Source organism: Mobula hypostoma, assembly GCF_963921235.1.
Source record: "Mobula hypostoma chromosome 22 unlocalized genomic scaffold, sMobHyp1.1 SUPER_22_unloc_1, whole genome shotgun sequence".
NCBI lineage: Eukaryota > Metazoa > Chordata > Chondrichthyes > Myliobatiformes > Myliobatidae > Mobula > Mobula hypostoma.
In genome coordinates, this window is record NW_026948152.1 from 186,631 (window position 1) to 203,380 (window position 16,750).

Consider the following 16,750-nt stretch of genomic DNA (forward strand, 5'->3'; position numbering starts at 1 on the left):
CCAGTGCTGCTTATTGCCATGTCTGACACACAGCTCTGAAGGCACACAAACTGTGGTCTGCCAGCCAGGTAGACAATTATCCAGGATACAATGGGTGTGCCAACCTGCATTGAATGGAGCTTTTCCCCAGCAATGAGGGCTGTATGGAATTGAAGGCACTTGAGCAATAAAAAAAAAACATGATCCTCACAGTGCTGCCCTGTTTATCCAAGTGGATCTGTTCAGCAGTTAGATGACAGCATTATCAACTCTAACGTGCTCCTGGTAGGCAAAGTGCAGGAGATCAAGAGTCATCTGACCAGAGGTCAGAGGTGAGCCTGGATCAGCCTCGTCAGATCTTCATGATGTTGCAATATTGCAGATTGTCAGGTATGATGTTGTGGCCATCACCGAACAGTGGCTGAAGGATGGTTGTAGCTGGGAAATGTCCAAGATTACATGCTATATCGGAGGGATAGGAAGGTAGGCAGAGGGTGTTGGTGTGGCTCTACTGGTAAAGAATGGCATCGAATCAGTGGAAAGATGTGACATAGGATCGGAAGATGTTGAATCCTTGTGGTTGAGTTAAGAAATTGCAAGGGTAAAAGGACATTGATGGCAATTATATACAGGTCTCCCAACAGTGGCTGGGAGATGAACCACAGGTTACAGCAGGAAATAGAAAAGGCGAGTCAAAAGGACAATGTTATGGTAGTCATGGGAGATTTTAATATGCAGGTGGATTGGGAAAATCAGGTTGGTGATGGATCTCAAGAGAGTGAGTTTGTTGAATGCCTACAAGATAGCTTTTTAGAGCAGTTTGTTGGTGAGCCTAGTCGGGGATCAGCTGTACTGGATTGGGTGTTGTGTAATGAACCAGAAGCGATTAGGGAGCTTAAGGTAAAAGAACCCTTGGGAACCAGTGATCATAATATGATTGAACTCAACTTGAAATTTGTTAGGGAGAAAGTAAAGTCTGACGTAGCAGTATTTCAGTGGAGTGAGGGAAATTACAGTAGTACGGGAGAGGAGTTGGCCAAAGTAAATTGGAAGGAGTTGCAGGCAGGATGTCAGCACAGCAGCAATGGTGTGAGTTTCTGGGAAAAATAAGGAAGGTGCAGGACATGTGTATTCCAAAAATGAAGAAATACTCAAATGGTAAAATAATACAACTGTGGCTGACAAGGGAAGTCAAAACTATTATAAAAGCAAAAGAAAGGGCATACTACAAAGCAAAAATTAGTGGGAAGATTAAATATGAAAGAAGCTAGCAAATAATATCAAAGTAAAAGTGTGGGTCCAGTGTGGGTGGTAGCATGCTTTAGATCAGGGGTCCCCAACCGTTTTTTGCACTACAGACCGGTTTAATATTGACAATATTCCTGCGGACCGGCCGACCGGGGTGGGGGGTGGGACGGGTTACTCATGACCGGAATATAGGTGATAAGTCAACTATAAGTCACTTATCAGTGGCTAATACACTCAATTTCATTTCTAAAAGGGTTTATCTAACAAATTTAATATTAAACACACAGCGCATATTTTCCTCGCATAAATATAGTGATAAGTCAATTATAAGTCATAAAGGGGTTCCTTATGTCCAGTCTATTCCGCAATTTAGTTTTCATTGCATTCATTGCAGAAAAGTCCACTTCACAGAGATATGATGTTGGAAATGGAAGCAATGTTTTCAGTGCTTTCGTGGGTATCTCAGGATATTCAGCCTTGACTTTGATCCAGAATGCTGGCAGAGATGTTATGTCAAACATACTTTTCAGCCCACCGTCATTTGCAAGCTCGAGGAGTTGATCTTCTTCCCGTGCTGACATGGATGATTCACTGGGGACATTCACAAATGGGTCATGGACCCATTCCTTTGCACGTCTTGGGTCATTTGCGGTTGGGAACATGTCAAATATGCCCCTGTCCACTCGCCGTCCCCACAGTTCCAGTTTGGCTGTGAAAGCAGACACTTTATCTGCCAACTTGAAGACAGTTGTCATTCTCCCCTGAAGTGACAAATTGAGTTCATTGAGCAGGTTGAAGATGTCACACAGATGAGCGAGTTTTGCTATCCACTCCTCGTCACTGAAGTCTGCTGCCAGTGGTGACTTTTTTCCTGAAAGAAATCTCTGTAGCTGCTCTCTTATCTCAAAAACCCTGGCCAGGGCTCTCCCCTTTGATAGCCACCTGACTTCTCTGTGTAAGAGAAGGCGTTTGTGCTCTGCATCCATTTCCTCACAAAGCTGCTCAAACAGGGCTCTAGCTTTGATGTGATTGATAACTTTAACAACGTCACTCAATACGCTGTTAAGATCTGGTGACATTATTTGGTAGTGAAACCAGACTCGTTAATCCGTTCCAACAGCAGTGCTTCGATGTCCTCCACTATGTCATCGATTCTCCTTGAAACTGTGGTAGCTGAAAGAGAAACCTGTACCATTTTGTTAGCTGCAGCTTCTCCCAACAGTTCACGGCACAAGTCCTTGGCAGCAGGCAGAATCAATTCTTCACCAACAGTGAAAGGCTTCTTAGCCTTAGCAATACGGCTAGCCACTAAGTACGATGCTCTCAGAGCAGCATTGGTGGAGGTGGTGCCTCTTAGCACTTGCTTCTGTCCTGCTTGCTCATGTTTTTTTCTGCTCAGAAAAACTCAACGGGTTTGTCTTTAGGTGCAGGGTGCTTGGACTCAAGGTTCCGAAGCAGTTTTGACAGCTTCATTGCCTCATTAGACAGCTTGTCTCCACATGTCACACATAGGGGGCTTGGAGCGTGCGAGCCACCAGTCGCAATAAAGCCATATTTTATGTACGACTCGTCGTATTTTCTGTTGAAGGAAGCTTTCTTTTTTTTGCAGTCTCGGCCTTAGCTGTCTCTGCGTTATCATCATCGTTTGGCCTTTTATGTCCCCCACCACCTCTTCCAAAGAAACTCTCAAGCGACGTTTGTTTTTTACTCATCGAGTAGTTGCAGGTTAATGACCAACTGATGACCTCGTGTGCATTCAAGTTCAACCGTGGGCGTGGCAGGGAATGAGGAAAGGTATAGCTAGCTGACTCATCGTTTCCTTGCTGCCCTGTAACGCATGCTTTGTGGCCCGGTGGTTGGGGACCACTGCTTTAGATGTAGTCTTTAACCAGCCTCTCAAAGCATTTGCTTATAACTGAGGTGAGTGCGACAGGGCACCAATCGTTCATGCATGCTACAATGATGTACAGTGACAATGATGGATGATTTGAAACAGGAGGGCACTACACACTGGGAGAGGGAGAGATTAAAACTGTCCGTAAACACACTAGCCAGCAGTTCAGCACAGCCTTTGAGGATCTGATGATAACAATATCATCATCTCTGTTAAGCAGTCTCATGTGTGGCACCTTGTAAAAGGCCTTCTGAAAATCCGAGTAAATAGCATCCACTGATCTCCTTTGTCTACTCTGCCTGTATTTCCTCAAAGAATTCTAATATATTTGTCAGGTAAGATTTTCCCTTGAGGAAACCATACAGACTACAGCCAAAGTTAGCATTTGCCTCCAATTACCCCAAAACCTCATCCTTAATAATGGACTCCAACATCTTCCCATCCACTAAGATATAGGCATATATGTTTCCTTTCTTCTGCCTCCCTCCCTTCTTGAAGAGTGGAGTGACATTTGCAATTTTCCAGTGCTTCCAGAACCATTCCAGAATCCAGTGATTCTTGAAAGATAATTACTAATTACTAATCACTTGTGCTCATATCTATCACAGGGACAACCTTTGCTAGAGAGTTCCAGAAGCAGAGTCAGAAGAAGCTTTGCCTACCCCAGTAACTTGGAAGAAGAAGCAATTGGTGGCGTGGATCCTCTGGAATGTTCCTTCTTTACAAAGGCAAGAACTTCTGTCGTGTCTGAGCTGGAGCTGAGGGGAATGGGACAGCCAGGGTATGACAATGTCTCTGATTCTAATCACAGGCGGGGCATGCAGATGAAATTTTGTCGACCCCAGATGACGTGTTTGATTCACCACTGCCTTCAGCGTACTGTGAGAAGGAGTTCCAGTCACCAACACTGCCGGCAACCAAGTAAGGCACTGATTGGCAGTCATGATGAGGGGTGCGAGCAGTCACCTGGCTCGGCCCCAAGTGAATAGACACAGTCTTCAGAATCACATCTGTTCTCTGTCCCAAAAGTGTGTGATGGGATGGTGAGGAGGGATCACTCTGTCTGACCCCAGGAGTGTATGACAGGACAATGTGGAGGGAATTTTCCTCTGTTTCTGACTCCAAGACTGTGTGATGGGACGGTTTGGAGGGAGGGTCACTCCGTGTCTGCCCCCGGAAGTGTGTGATGGGACATTGTAGTGGGAACGTCACTTTATGTCTGACCCTGAGAGTGTGTGATGGGACAGTGAGAAGGGAGCTTCACTCTGTGTCTGACCCTAAGAGTGTGTTAGGGGAGTGTCATTCTGCGTCTGATCTTGGGATCAGCTGCAGACCCACGGGTAGCCATTTTTGTGTGATAGGACGATGTGGAGGGAGGATCACTCTGTCTGACCTACTTTTTACAAAATATCTTTATTACAAATTCAGTGCTACAATATATACAAACTAACACAATTACTACACTACTACTAGACAAACAACAATAAACTAAAACATTTCCATCTCTGTCAATGATGGTGCTAATCCCCCGCGGAGCAGAGCCCAACGGTCCCAGAACGCCTCTATGGTGGCCACAGACTGTGCATGCTCACTCTCAATGATTAGCCGGGCACGAACATTCCCCCTAAACATTGTCGGACAGTCTGCCTGGGCAGATCCCTCCACCACCCATTTCCAGTACCCACGAATAGCTGTTTTCGCCAGCCCCAGGAGCAAGTTGACAAGGACATCCTCATCCCTTTTCATTCCCCCCCCCCCCACTAACTGGATGATCGTATATAAATAGGGTGGGGCTAAAGTGCAACCAGAAGGTGAGAAGCAGCCCACACAGATACACAAAAAGGGGCTGCAGCCTCACACACTCTATGTACGTGTGGTACATGGTCTCCTCCAGCCCACAGAAGTGACATGCAGCTGGGAGATCCGTGTACAAACTAAAGAACTTGTTACAGGGCACCGCTCTATGCAGCAGCCCCCACCCCAGATCCCCCAGGTGCATGGGAAGAACTCCCTCGTAAAGGGATTTCCACTGGGGACCTCCCTCACCTTGTCTGAGGTGTGTTGGTTGTTAATGCACATGACAGATTTCACTGTATGTTTCAGTGTACATCGCCCCTCGCTCCCGTCCGTGCCCCCTCGCTCCCGTCCATCCCCCCTCGCTCCCGTCCACCGCCCCTTTTTTTTATACAGAATATCTTTATTATAGATTCAGTGCTATATATACAAACCAGAGACTAACACAATTACTTCACTACAAATAGACAATACACATTAAACTAAAATGTTTCCATCTCTGTCAGTGATGGCAATAACCCCCTGTGGAGCCCAACGGCCCCGAAACGCCTCTGCAGTCACCGTGGACAGAGTGTGTTCCTTCTCAATATTTACCCGGGCACGAACATTCCTCCTAAACATTGCCAGGCAGTCTACCCGGGCAGATCCTCCCACCACCCATTTCCAGGACCCACAGATGGCTGATTTCACCAGCCCCAGGAGCAAGTTGTCAGGTACATCCTCATCCCTGCATGCCCCCCTCCTTACTGGATGATCGTATATAAATACTGTGGGGCTAAAATGCAACCAGAAGGTGAGAAGCAGCCCACACAGATACACAAAAAGGGGCTGCAGCCTCACACACTCTATGTACGTGTGGTACATGGTCTCCTCCAGCCCACAGAAGTGACATGCAGCTGGGAGATCCGTGTACAAACTAAAGAACTTGTTACAGGGCACCGCTCTATGCAGCAGCCCCCACCCCAGATCCCCCAGGTGCATGGGAAGAACTCCCTCGTAAAGGGATTTCCACTGGGGACCTCCCTCACCTTGTCTGAGGTGTGTTGGTTGTTAATGCACATGACAGATTTCACTGTATGTTTCAGTGTACATCGCCCCTCGCTCCCGTCCGTGCCCCCTCGCTCCCGTCCATCCCCCCTCGCTCCCGTCCACCGCCCCTTTTTTTTATACAGAATATCTTTATTATAGATTCAGTGCTATATATACAAACCAGAGACTAACACAATTACTTCACTACAAATAGACAATACACATTAAACTAAAATGTTTCCATCTCTGTCAGTGATGGCAATAACCCCCTGTGGAGCCCAACGGCCCCGAAACGCCTCTACAGTCACCGTGGACAGAGTGTGTTCCTTCTCAATATTTACCCGGGCACGAACATTCCTCCTAAACATTGCCAGGCAGTCTACCCGGGCAGATCCTCCCACCACCCATTTCCAGGACCCACAGATGGCTGATTTCACCAGCCCCAGGAGCAAGTTGTCAGGTACATCCTCATCCCTGCATGCCCCCCTCCTTACTGGATGATCGTATATAAATACTGTGGGGCTAAAATGCAACCAGAAGGTGAGAAGCAGCCCACACAGATACACAAAAAGGGGCTGCAGCCTCACACACTCTATGTACGTGTGGTACACGGTCTCCTCCAGCCCACAGAAGTGACATGCAGCTGGGAGATCCGTGTACAAACTAAAGAACTTGTTACAGGGCACCGCTCTATGCAGCAGCCCCCACCCCAGATCCGCCAGGTGCATGGGAAGAACCCCCTCGTAAAGGGATTTCCACTGGGGACCTCCCTCACCTCCAGGTGGAAAGACTGACCGCCATGGCGTGTTGGGACAATGGACAAGGGCTAGGAAGTGGAGGGTGTGGAGCAGCAGCCTATACTGATATCTCCTACTTGCATCCCTGAATGGGATTGTGGGTGTCGAGGAGAGACGGCTCAAATTGTGCTGGCTCGGCTCTCGGATAAGATTGCAGGGCTGGGGCCTGGGCCCGACAAACAGCTCCGGCGGTATGGATGTGAGCCCAGCTGAGTAGCTCCACACACCTGAGCTGCACAGATATGCACTGAGGTAGGGCAGGGGTGGCCCAGAACTCCGCCCTCTGCCAGAACAGGGCACCATGCTCCAGACTCTCAGAAAGTCCTGATAGAAGCCGGGCAGACTCCGCAAAGCAGCACGGCTGACGCCCGCCGGAGGCAGCTGCATCTCATCATGAAGACAGTAGCCCCTCTGGACAAAGTATGTTGCCAACACGTACCACCTGTGATGGTGCTTGGCATACAGGAATCCCTGCAGAGTCCTGAGGCGCAGAGCCAATGTTTCAGGCCGAGACCCTTCGTCAGGACTGAAACGTCGACTGTACCTCTTCCTAGAGATGCTGCCTGGCCTGCTGCGTTCACCAGCAACTTTGAAGGTGAGAGGGAAATGGGAATGGCGAATATTGAAGGGAGGCATTCCAGAAGTTCTAGAAATTGATGTTCATGCCATCAGATTGGAGACTGCCCAGACAGAATATAAGGTGTTGGTTCTCCAACCTGAGTGTAGCTTCATCGCGACAGTGGAGGAGGTCATGGATTTCTCATGTCTGAATGGGATTGGAAAGTGAAATTAAAATGGGTGGCCATATAGAGATCCCGCTTTTTCTGGCGGTCGGAACATAGGTGCTCAGCGAAGCAGTTTCCCAGTCTACGTTGGGTCTCTTCTAGTGAGGTGTTATGGGTGGAACTGAGTAATAAGAAAAGTATGACCACGTTAATAGGGCTATATTATAGACCACTCAACAGTCCAAGATATTTAGAGGAAAAAATTTACAGAGATCATAGACTGTTGCAAAGAAACATAATGTTATAGTAGGTGATTTTAACTTTCCACATATTGACTGGGACCTCCGATTTGTTAAAAAACTAGATGGGACAGAGTTTCTTAAATATGTTCAGAAAAATTTTCTTAATCAGTACGTAAAAGTCCCAATGAGAGAGAGAGTGCATTTTTTGTTCTGCTGTCAGGGAATGAGACAGGGTAGATGACAAACGTTTGTGTAGAGGAACACTTTGCAGTTAGTGATCAGAATGTCATTAGTTTCAAAGTAAATATGTAAAAAGATAGGTCTGGTCCATGGGTTGAGATTCTAAATTGGATAAAGGCCAATTTTGATGGTATCAGAAAGGATCCGGCAAGTGTGGATTGGGACAGGCTGTTTTCTGGCAAAGGTGTACCTGGAAAGTGTGAGGCCTCCAAAGTGAAATTTTGCAAGTACAAAGCCGGTATGTGCCTGTCAGAATAAAAGGTGAAGATAACAGGTTTAGAGAACCACAAGCACAGGAAAATCTGCGATGCTGGAAATCCAAGCAATACGCACAAAATACTGGAGGAACTCAGCAGGCCAGACTGCATCTACAGAATAGAGTAAACAATCAACGTTTCGGGCTGAGACCTTTCATCAACTTCATGAACTCTCTACAGATTACAGAGGAGGAGGTGTTTGCTGTCTTGAGGCAAATTAGGGTGAATAAATCCCCAGGGTCTGGCAAGGTATTCCCTCAGACTCTGGAGGAGGCAAGTGCAGGAATTTCTGGGGTCATAGCAGAGATATTTAACTTCATCTCTTGTGACAGGTGAGATGCCAGAGGATTGGAGGACAGCCAATGTTGTTTTGCTGCTCAAGAAAGGTTCTAAAAACAAACCAAGAAATTATAGGCCGGTGAGCCTGACATCAGTAGTGGGAAACTTATTGAAAGGTATTCTAAAGGACTGGATATATGAGCATTTGGATAGACATGGACTGATTTAAGGATAGTCAGCACAGTTTCATGCATGAAGGGTCATGTCTAACCAATCTTCTAGTGTTTTTCAAGGAAGTTACCAGGAAAGTTGATAAAGGCAAAGCAGGGGATGTTGTCTACATGGATTTTAGCAAGGCATTTGACAGGGTCCTGCATGAGAGATTGGTCAAGAAGGTTCAGTAGCTCGGCATTCAAGATGAGGTAGTAAATTGTATTAGACATTGGCTTTGTGGGAGAAGTCGGAGAGTGGCAGTAGACTGCAGACCTGTGAACAGTGGTGTGCACAGGGATTGGAGCTGGGTGTGCAGGTGGTGTCAGGGTGTGCGAGTGTGGGTGTTGTTGGGCAGTGCAGGTGTTGTCGGGGTAAGCGGCTGTTGTGGTCGGGGTGTGCGGGTATTGTCGGGGCGTGTGTGTGTGAGTGTTGTCGGGGTGTGCAGCTGTTGTGGTCGGGGTGTGCGGGTATTGTCGGGGCGTGCGTGTGTGAGTGTTGTCGGGGTAAGCGGCTGTTGTGGTTGGGGTGTGCGGGTATTGTCGGGGTTGTGCGGGTGCGGGTGTTGGGGTAAGCGGCTGTTGTGGTCGGGGTGTGCGGGTATTGTCGGGGTTGTGCGGGTGCGGGTGTTGTCGGCGTAAGCGGCTGTTGTGGTCGGGGTGTGCGGATATTGTCGGGGCGTGTGTGAGTGTTGTCGGTGTAAGCGGCTGTTGTGGTCGGGGTGTGCGGGTATTGTCGGGGAGTGCGTGTGTGAGTGTTGTCGGGGTGTGCAGCTGTTGTGGTTGGGGTGTGCGGGTATTGTCGGGGTTGTGCGGGTGTTGTCGGGGTAAGCGGCTGTTGTGGTCGGGGTGTGCGGGTATTGTCGGGGCATGCGTGTGTGAGTGTTGTCGGGGTGTACAGCTGTTGTGGTCGGGGTGTGCGGGTATTGTCGGGGCGTGCGTGTGTGAGTGTTGTCGGGGTGTGTGGCTGTTGTCAAGCTGTGCAGTGATGCTATATTCGCCTGTCTGCAAGTCTTCACACCAAGGTCTGTTGTTGATTTGCTCTCAGACGTGCTGAGGGGTTGCCCAGTGTAACCAGTGCTGAGACCCACGGTCGGGGGACACACATTACACCGCAGGTTCGAAGCTCTCTGTTTGACAGGAAGAAACGTCAGTACGGACTGGGGATTGTGGGCAGGTTGCTTAACCGGCGGTACCGTCGCTCACTGAGTATCAGCACCTGTGACAAACTTCAGCACCTCCACACGCACAGGTATGTACATTGTACCCCACTCCCCATCGACCTGTCACCTCCACACGCACAGGTGTGTACATTGTACCCCACTCGTGGCTGATCCAATTTTCCTCACAGCCTTCTCCCTATATCCTTTCATGCCCTGACCAACCAGGAATCTATCGACCACTACCTTAAATATACGTAAACTCTTGGCCTCCACAGCTGCCTGTTTCAAAGAATTCCACAGATTCACCACTCTCTGGCTAAAGAAATTCATCCTCATTCTCCATTTAGAAAATACTCTACACTTTTATTTCTTTCACCAAAGTGCATTACTGTACATTTCCCAACACTATATTCCATCTGCCATTTCTTTGCCCATTCTCCTAATTTGTCTAAGTCCTCCTGTAGCCTCTGTACTTCCTCAAAACTACCTGCCCTTCCAGCTACCTTCATATTGTCTCCAAACTTTGCAACAAAGCCATCAATCCCATCATCCAAATCATTGACATATAAGGCCCCAACACAGACCCTTGTGGAACACCACTAATGTCCGGCAGCCAACTAGAAAAGGTTCCCTTTATTCCCACTCTTTGCCTTCTGCTAACCAGCCACTGCTTTATCTATGCTTGAATCTTCACTGCAATACATAGGCTCATAGCTTGATAAGCAGTGCTCAGTCCTTGGGCACTGAGGGGATCCAACTAGAGGGGATGCAATATTGGATCTCCTGTTAGGAAACGAGTTAGGACAAGTGACAGAAGTCTGTGTAGGGGAGCACTTTGGTTCCAGTGATCATAACACCATTAGTTTCAATTTGATCATGGACAAGGATAGATCTGGTCCTAGGGTTGAGGTTCTGAACTGGAAGAAGGCCAAATTTGAAGAAATGAGAAAGGATCTAAAAAGCGTGGATTGGGACAGGTTGTTCTCTGGCAAAGATGTGATCGGTAGGTGGGAAGCCTTCAAAGGGGAAATTTTGAGAGTGCAGAGTTTGTATGTTCCTGGCAGGATTAAAGGCAAATTGAATAGGAATAAGGAACCTTGGTTCTCAAGGGATATTGCAACTCTGATAAAGAAGAAGAGGGAGTTGTATGAAATGTATAGGAAACAGAGAGTAAATCAGGTGCTTGAGGAGTATAAGAAGTGCAAGAAAATACTTAAGAAAGTAATCAGGAGTGCTAAAAGAAGACATGAGGTTGCCTTGGCACTCAAAGTGAAGGATAATCCAAAGAGCTTTTACAGGTATATTAAGAGCAAAAGGATTGTAAGGGATAAAATTGGTCCTCTTGAAGATCAGTGTGGTCGGCTATGTGCGGAGCCAAAGGAAATGGGGGAGATCTTAAATAGGTTTTTTGCGTCTGTATTTACTAAGGAAACTGGCATGAAGTCTATGGAATTAAGGGAATCAAGTAGTGAGATCATGGAAACTGTACAGATTGAAAGGGAGGAGGTGCTTGCTGTCTTTAGGAAAATTAAAGTGGATAAATCCCCGGGACCTGACAGGGTGTTCCCTCGGACCTTGAAGGAGACTAGTGTTGAAATTGCAGGGGCCCTGGCAGAAATATTTAAAATGTCGCTGTCTACGGGTGAGGTGCCGGAGGATTGGAGAGTGGCTCATGTTGTTCCGTTGTTTAAAAAAGGATTGAAAAGTAATCCAGGAAATTATAGGCCGGTAAGTTTAACGTCGGTAGTAGGTAAGTTATTGGAGGGAGTACTAAGAGACAGAATCTACAAGCATTTGGATAGACAGGGACTTATTAGGGAGAGTCAACACGGCTTTGTGCATGGTAGGTCATGTTTGACCAATCTATTGGAGTTTTTCGAGGAGGTTACCAGGAAAGTGGATGAAGGGAAGGTAGTGGATATTGTCTACATGGACTTCAGTAAGGCCTTTGACAAGGTCCCGCATGGGAGGTTAGTTAGGAAAATTCAGTCGCTAGGTATACATGGAGAGGTGGTCAATTGGATTAGACATTGGTTCAATGGAAGAAGCCAAAGAGTGGTAGTAGAGAATTGCTTCTCCGAGTGGAGGCCTGTGACTAGTGGTGTGCCACAGGGATCAGTGCTGGGTCCATTGTTATTTGTCATCTATATCAATGATCTGGATGATAATGTGGTAAATTGGATCAGCAAATTTGCTGATGATACAAAGATTGGAGGTGTAGTAGACAGTGAGGAAGGTTTTCAAAGCCTGCAGAGGGACTTGGACCAGCTGGAAAAATGGGCTGAAAAATGGCAGATGGTGTTTAATACAGACAAGTGTGAGGTATTGCACGTTGGAAGGACAAACCAAGGTAGAACATACAGGGTTAATGGTAAGGCACTGAGGAGTGCAGTGGAACAGAGGGATCTGGGAATACAGATACAAAATTCCCTAAAAGTGTCGTCACAGGTAGATAGGGTCGTAAAGAGAGCTTTTGGTACATTGGACTTTATTAATCTAAGAATTGAGTATAAGAGCCGGAATGTTATGATGAGGTTGTATAAGGCATTGGTGAGGCCGAATCTGGAGTATTGTGTTCAGTTTTGGTCACCAAATTACAGGAAGGATATAAATAAGGTTGAAAGAGTGCAGAGAAGGTTTACAAGGATGTTGCCAGGACTTGAGAAACTCAGTTACAGAGAAAGGTTGAATAGGTTAGGACTTTATTCCCTGGAGCGTAGAAAAATGAGGGGAGATTTGATAGAGGTATATAAAATTATGATGGGTATAGATAGAGTGAATACAAGCAGGCTTTTTCCACTGAGGCAAGGGGAGAAAAAAACCAGAGGACATGGGTTAAGGGTGAGGGGGGAAAAGTTTAAAGGGAACATTAGTGGGGGCTTCTTCACACAGAGAGTGGTGGGAGTATGGAATGAGCTGCCAGATGAGGTGGTAAATGTGGGTTCTTTTTTACCATTTAAGAATAAATTGGACAGATACATGGATGGGAGGTGTATGGAGGGATATGGTCCATGTGCAGGTCAGTGGGACTAGGCAGAAAATGGTTCGACACGGCCAAGAAGGGCCAAAAGGCCTGTTTCTGTGCTGTAGTTTCTATGGTTTTCTATGGTTTCTATGGATCTGATTGAAGTCCTCTCCAAATTTACAGTCTGGTTTGGCCCCGGTCAAAGTTCGATGTATGTAAATGATACTCCACTCCTCACTGACCCTTCACCTCCACATGAACAGTAGAGTACTCTGTCTGTCCGTCCATCCCCCCTTACGCTTCACTCCGTTCCCCTCACCCCCCCTCACACAGGTGCCTACTCCCTCTCCCTGCGCTACAATCTCTCGTCCACCCGTTCTCAGCCTCACTATCTTTTCTTTCCTCTGTTCTTGTTCCGGTTTGTAGCCCCCACACCCCGTCACTGGGGTCCCTTATCCATTTAACAGTTGTTTATTCTCCAGGCCATACTTTACCTATTGGATCACCTCTGTTCACATCGTGGTGACTGTGCTAGCGATCTGTATTTATGGCATCGCACCAGTGGGATTTGCCCAGCGTGTAAAAACACAGTTGGTAAGTATGTTTGGTACTTCCAGCAGAAAATCCCACCACTTCCTGCTGATGTTCTCTACTCCTCTCCACCAACTTCTGCTGGTGTCCACCATTCATCTCCAGCAGCCTCTGCTCATATTTACTGTTTCCCTCCAGCACCTGCTGGTGTTCACCATACCAGTCTAGTTAGTCACGCTGGTATTCACCATTCCCTTCCGGCCCTGCTGGTGTTTACCATCCACCTCGCGCAGCCCCTGCTGGTGTAGCTGGGTGACTGTCAGGAGGAATGGAAATGTGAAAAGGCAGTTAGTGCAGAGCACCTCCTGGCCATTCCCTTGAATAATAAGTATATCGTTTTGGATACTGTTGTGAGGGATGACCTCCCAGGGGAATGCCACGGAGACCAGGTTACCGGCACTGAGCGTGGGTCCGTGGTGCAGAAGGGAAAGAGGGTGAAGAGGGGAGCGGTAGTGATAGGGGACTTGATAGTCAGAGGAACAGACAGCAGATTCGGTGGATATGAATGGGACACCTGAATGGTATGTTATCTCCCAAGTGCCAGGGTCCACAACATTCTGGGGAGGGAGGGTGAGCAGCCAGATGTCTTGGTACATATTGGTACCTGTGATAGAGGAAGGAAATGTAAAAAGGTGCTGAGCTAGGCAGAAAGTGGAGGAGCAGGACTTCCAGGGTAGTAATTTCTGCATTGTTGCCTGTGCCACACGTCAGTGAAGGTAGAAACAGGATGATTTGCTAAATTAATGCGAGGCTGAGAAGCTGGTACAGGGGGCAGGGCTTCAGGTTCTTGGATCATTGGGATCTCTTCTGGAGGAGGTATGACCTGCACAAAAGTGACGGTTGTACCTGAACCTGAGGGCATCCAATATTCTCGCGGGAAGGTTTGTTAGAGCTGTTGGGGAGAGTTAAACTAATTTGGCAGAGGGGTGGGAACCAGATTGAAGGGTCTCAGGATAGGACGGATGGTAACAAAGCAAAGATAGCGTGCAGTCAGACTGTCAGGAAAAGCAGACAGATGATAGGACATAATTGCAACCAGCAAGGTGAGTATCAGTGTATTAGAGATGCAGAATCAAAAAGGGTAGCAAATACAGGACTCAAAGTGTTATATTCAATGCATGGAGTATCAGAAAAGTAGAAACATAGAAAACCTACAGCACAATACAGGCCCTTCAGCCCACAATGCTGTGCCGAACATGTACTTACTTTAGAAGTTACAGAGGGTTGTCCATAGCTCTCTATTTTTCTAAGCTCCATGTACCTATCCAGGAATCTCTTAAAAGACCTTATTGTATCCGCCTCCACCACCGTCACCGGCAGCCCATTCCACACACTCACCACTGTCTGCATAAAAAAAACTTGCCCCTGACATCTCCTCTGTATCTACTTCCAAGCACCTCAAACCTGTGCCCTCTCGTGTTAGCCATTTCAGCCCTGGGAAAAAGCCTCTGACTATCCACACAATCAATGCCTCTCATCATCTTATACACCTCTATCAAGTCACCTTTCATTTTCCATCGCTCCAAGCAGAAAAGGCCAAGTTCACTCGACCTATTCTCATAAGGCATGCTCCCCGATCCAGGCAACATCCTTGTAAATCTCCTCTGCACCCTTTCTATAGTTTCCACATCCTTCCTGTAGTGAGGTGACCAGAACTGAGCACAGTACTCCAAGTGGGCTCTGACCAGGGTCCTATATAGCTGCAACATTACCTCCCGGCTCTTAAACTCAATCCCACGATTGATGAAGGCCAATGCACCGTATGCCTTCTTAGCCACAGAGTCAACCTGCACAGCAGCTTTGAGTGTCCTATGGACTCGGACCCCAAGATCCCTCTGATCCTCCACACTGCCAAGAGTCTTACCATTAATACTATATTCTGCCATCATATTTGACCTACCAAAATGAACCACCTCACACTTATCTGTGTTGAACTCCATCTGCCACTTCTCAGCCCTGTTTTGCATCCTACCAATGTCCTGTTGTAACCTCTGACAGCTCTCCACACTATCGACAACACCCTCAACCTTTGTGTCATCAGCAAGGTTACTAACCCATCCCTCCACTTCCTCATCCAGGTCATTTATAAAAGTCAAGAAGAGAAGGGGTCCCAGAATCTGAGGAAAGACATCCTTGCCATAGAGGGAGTACGAAGAAGATTCACCAGATTGATTCCTGGGATGGCAGGATTTTCATATGATGAAAGACTGGATCAACTAGGCTTATACTCGTTGGAATTTAGAAGATTGAGGGGGCATCTTATTGAAATGTATAAAATCCTAAAGGGATTGGATAGGCTAGATGCAGGAAGATTTTTCCCGACGTTGGAGAAGTCCAGAACAAGGGGTCACAGTTTGAGGATAAAGGGGAAGCCTTTTAGGACCGAGATTAGGAAAAACTTCTTCACACAGAGAGTGGTGAATCTGTGGAATTCTCTGCTACAGGAAACAGTTGAGGCCAGTTCATTGGCTATATTTAAGAGGGAGCTAGATATGGCCCTTGTGGCTAAAGGGATCAGGGGGTATGGAGGGAAGGCTGGTGCAGGGTTCTGAGTTGGACGATTAGCCATGATCATACTCAATGGCAGTGCAGGCTCGAAGGGCCGAATGGCCTACTCCTGCACCTATTTTCTATGTTTCTAGAACAGATCCCTGAGGCACACCACTGATGACTGATCTCCATGCAGAATATGACCTGTCTACAATCACTCTTTGCCTTCTGTGGGCAAGCCAATTCTGGATCAACAAAGCGAGGTCCCCTTGGATTCCATGCCTCCTTACTTTCTCAATAAGCCTTGCATGGGGTACCTTATCAAATGCCTTGTTGAAATCCATATACACTACATCTACTGCTTTACCTTCATCAATATGTTTAGTCACTTCCTCAAAAAATTCAATCAGGCTCGTAAGGCACGACCTGCCTTTCACAAAGCCATGCTGACTATTCCTGATCATAATATACCTGTCCAAATGTTCATAAATCCTGCCTCACAGGATCTTCTCCATCATCTTACCAACCACTGAACTAAGACTCACTGGTCTATAATTTCCTAGGCTCTCCCTACTCCCTTTCTTGAATAAGGGAACAACATCTGCAACCCTCCAGTCCTCTGGAACCTCTCCCATCCCCATTGATGATGGAAAGATCATTGCCAGAGGCTCAGCAATCTCCTCCCTCGCCTCCCACAATAGCATAGGGTACATCTCGTCAGGTCCTGGTGGATGATCTAGTTGAACTATTACAAATTGTCAGGTATGTCGTGGCCATCAGTGAATCATGGCTGAAGGATGGTTGTAGTTGGGAGCTGAATGCCAAAGTTGTATTGGAGGGATATGAAG

The 16,750-nt window shown here is 47.1% G+C and overlaps 1 protein-coding gene across 2 annotated transcripts in view; it reads left to right on the forward strand.

The window, feature by feature from the left end:
- Window positions 1-16,750, forward strand: part of LOC134341304 (inactive rhomboid protein 2-like) — a 103,440-nt gene that overhangs the window by 34,703 nt on the left and 51,987 nt on the right. For both annotated transcript variants that reach the window (XM_063039181.1, XM_063039182.1), the window contains exons 5-8: window positions 3,730-3,849; window positions 3,933-4,042; window positions 9,742-9,945; window positions 13,304-13,415. In XM_063039181.1, the coding sequence (XP_062895251.1) occupies window positions 3,730-3,849; window positions 3,933-4,042; window positions 9,742-9,945; window positions 13,304-13,415 (546 nt within the window). The remainder of the gene's footprint in view (window positions 1-3,729; window positions 3,850-3,932; window positions 4,043-9,741; window positions 9,946-13,303; window positions 13,416-16,750) is intronic.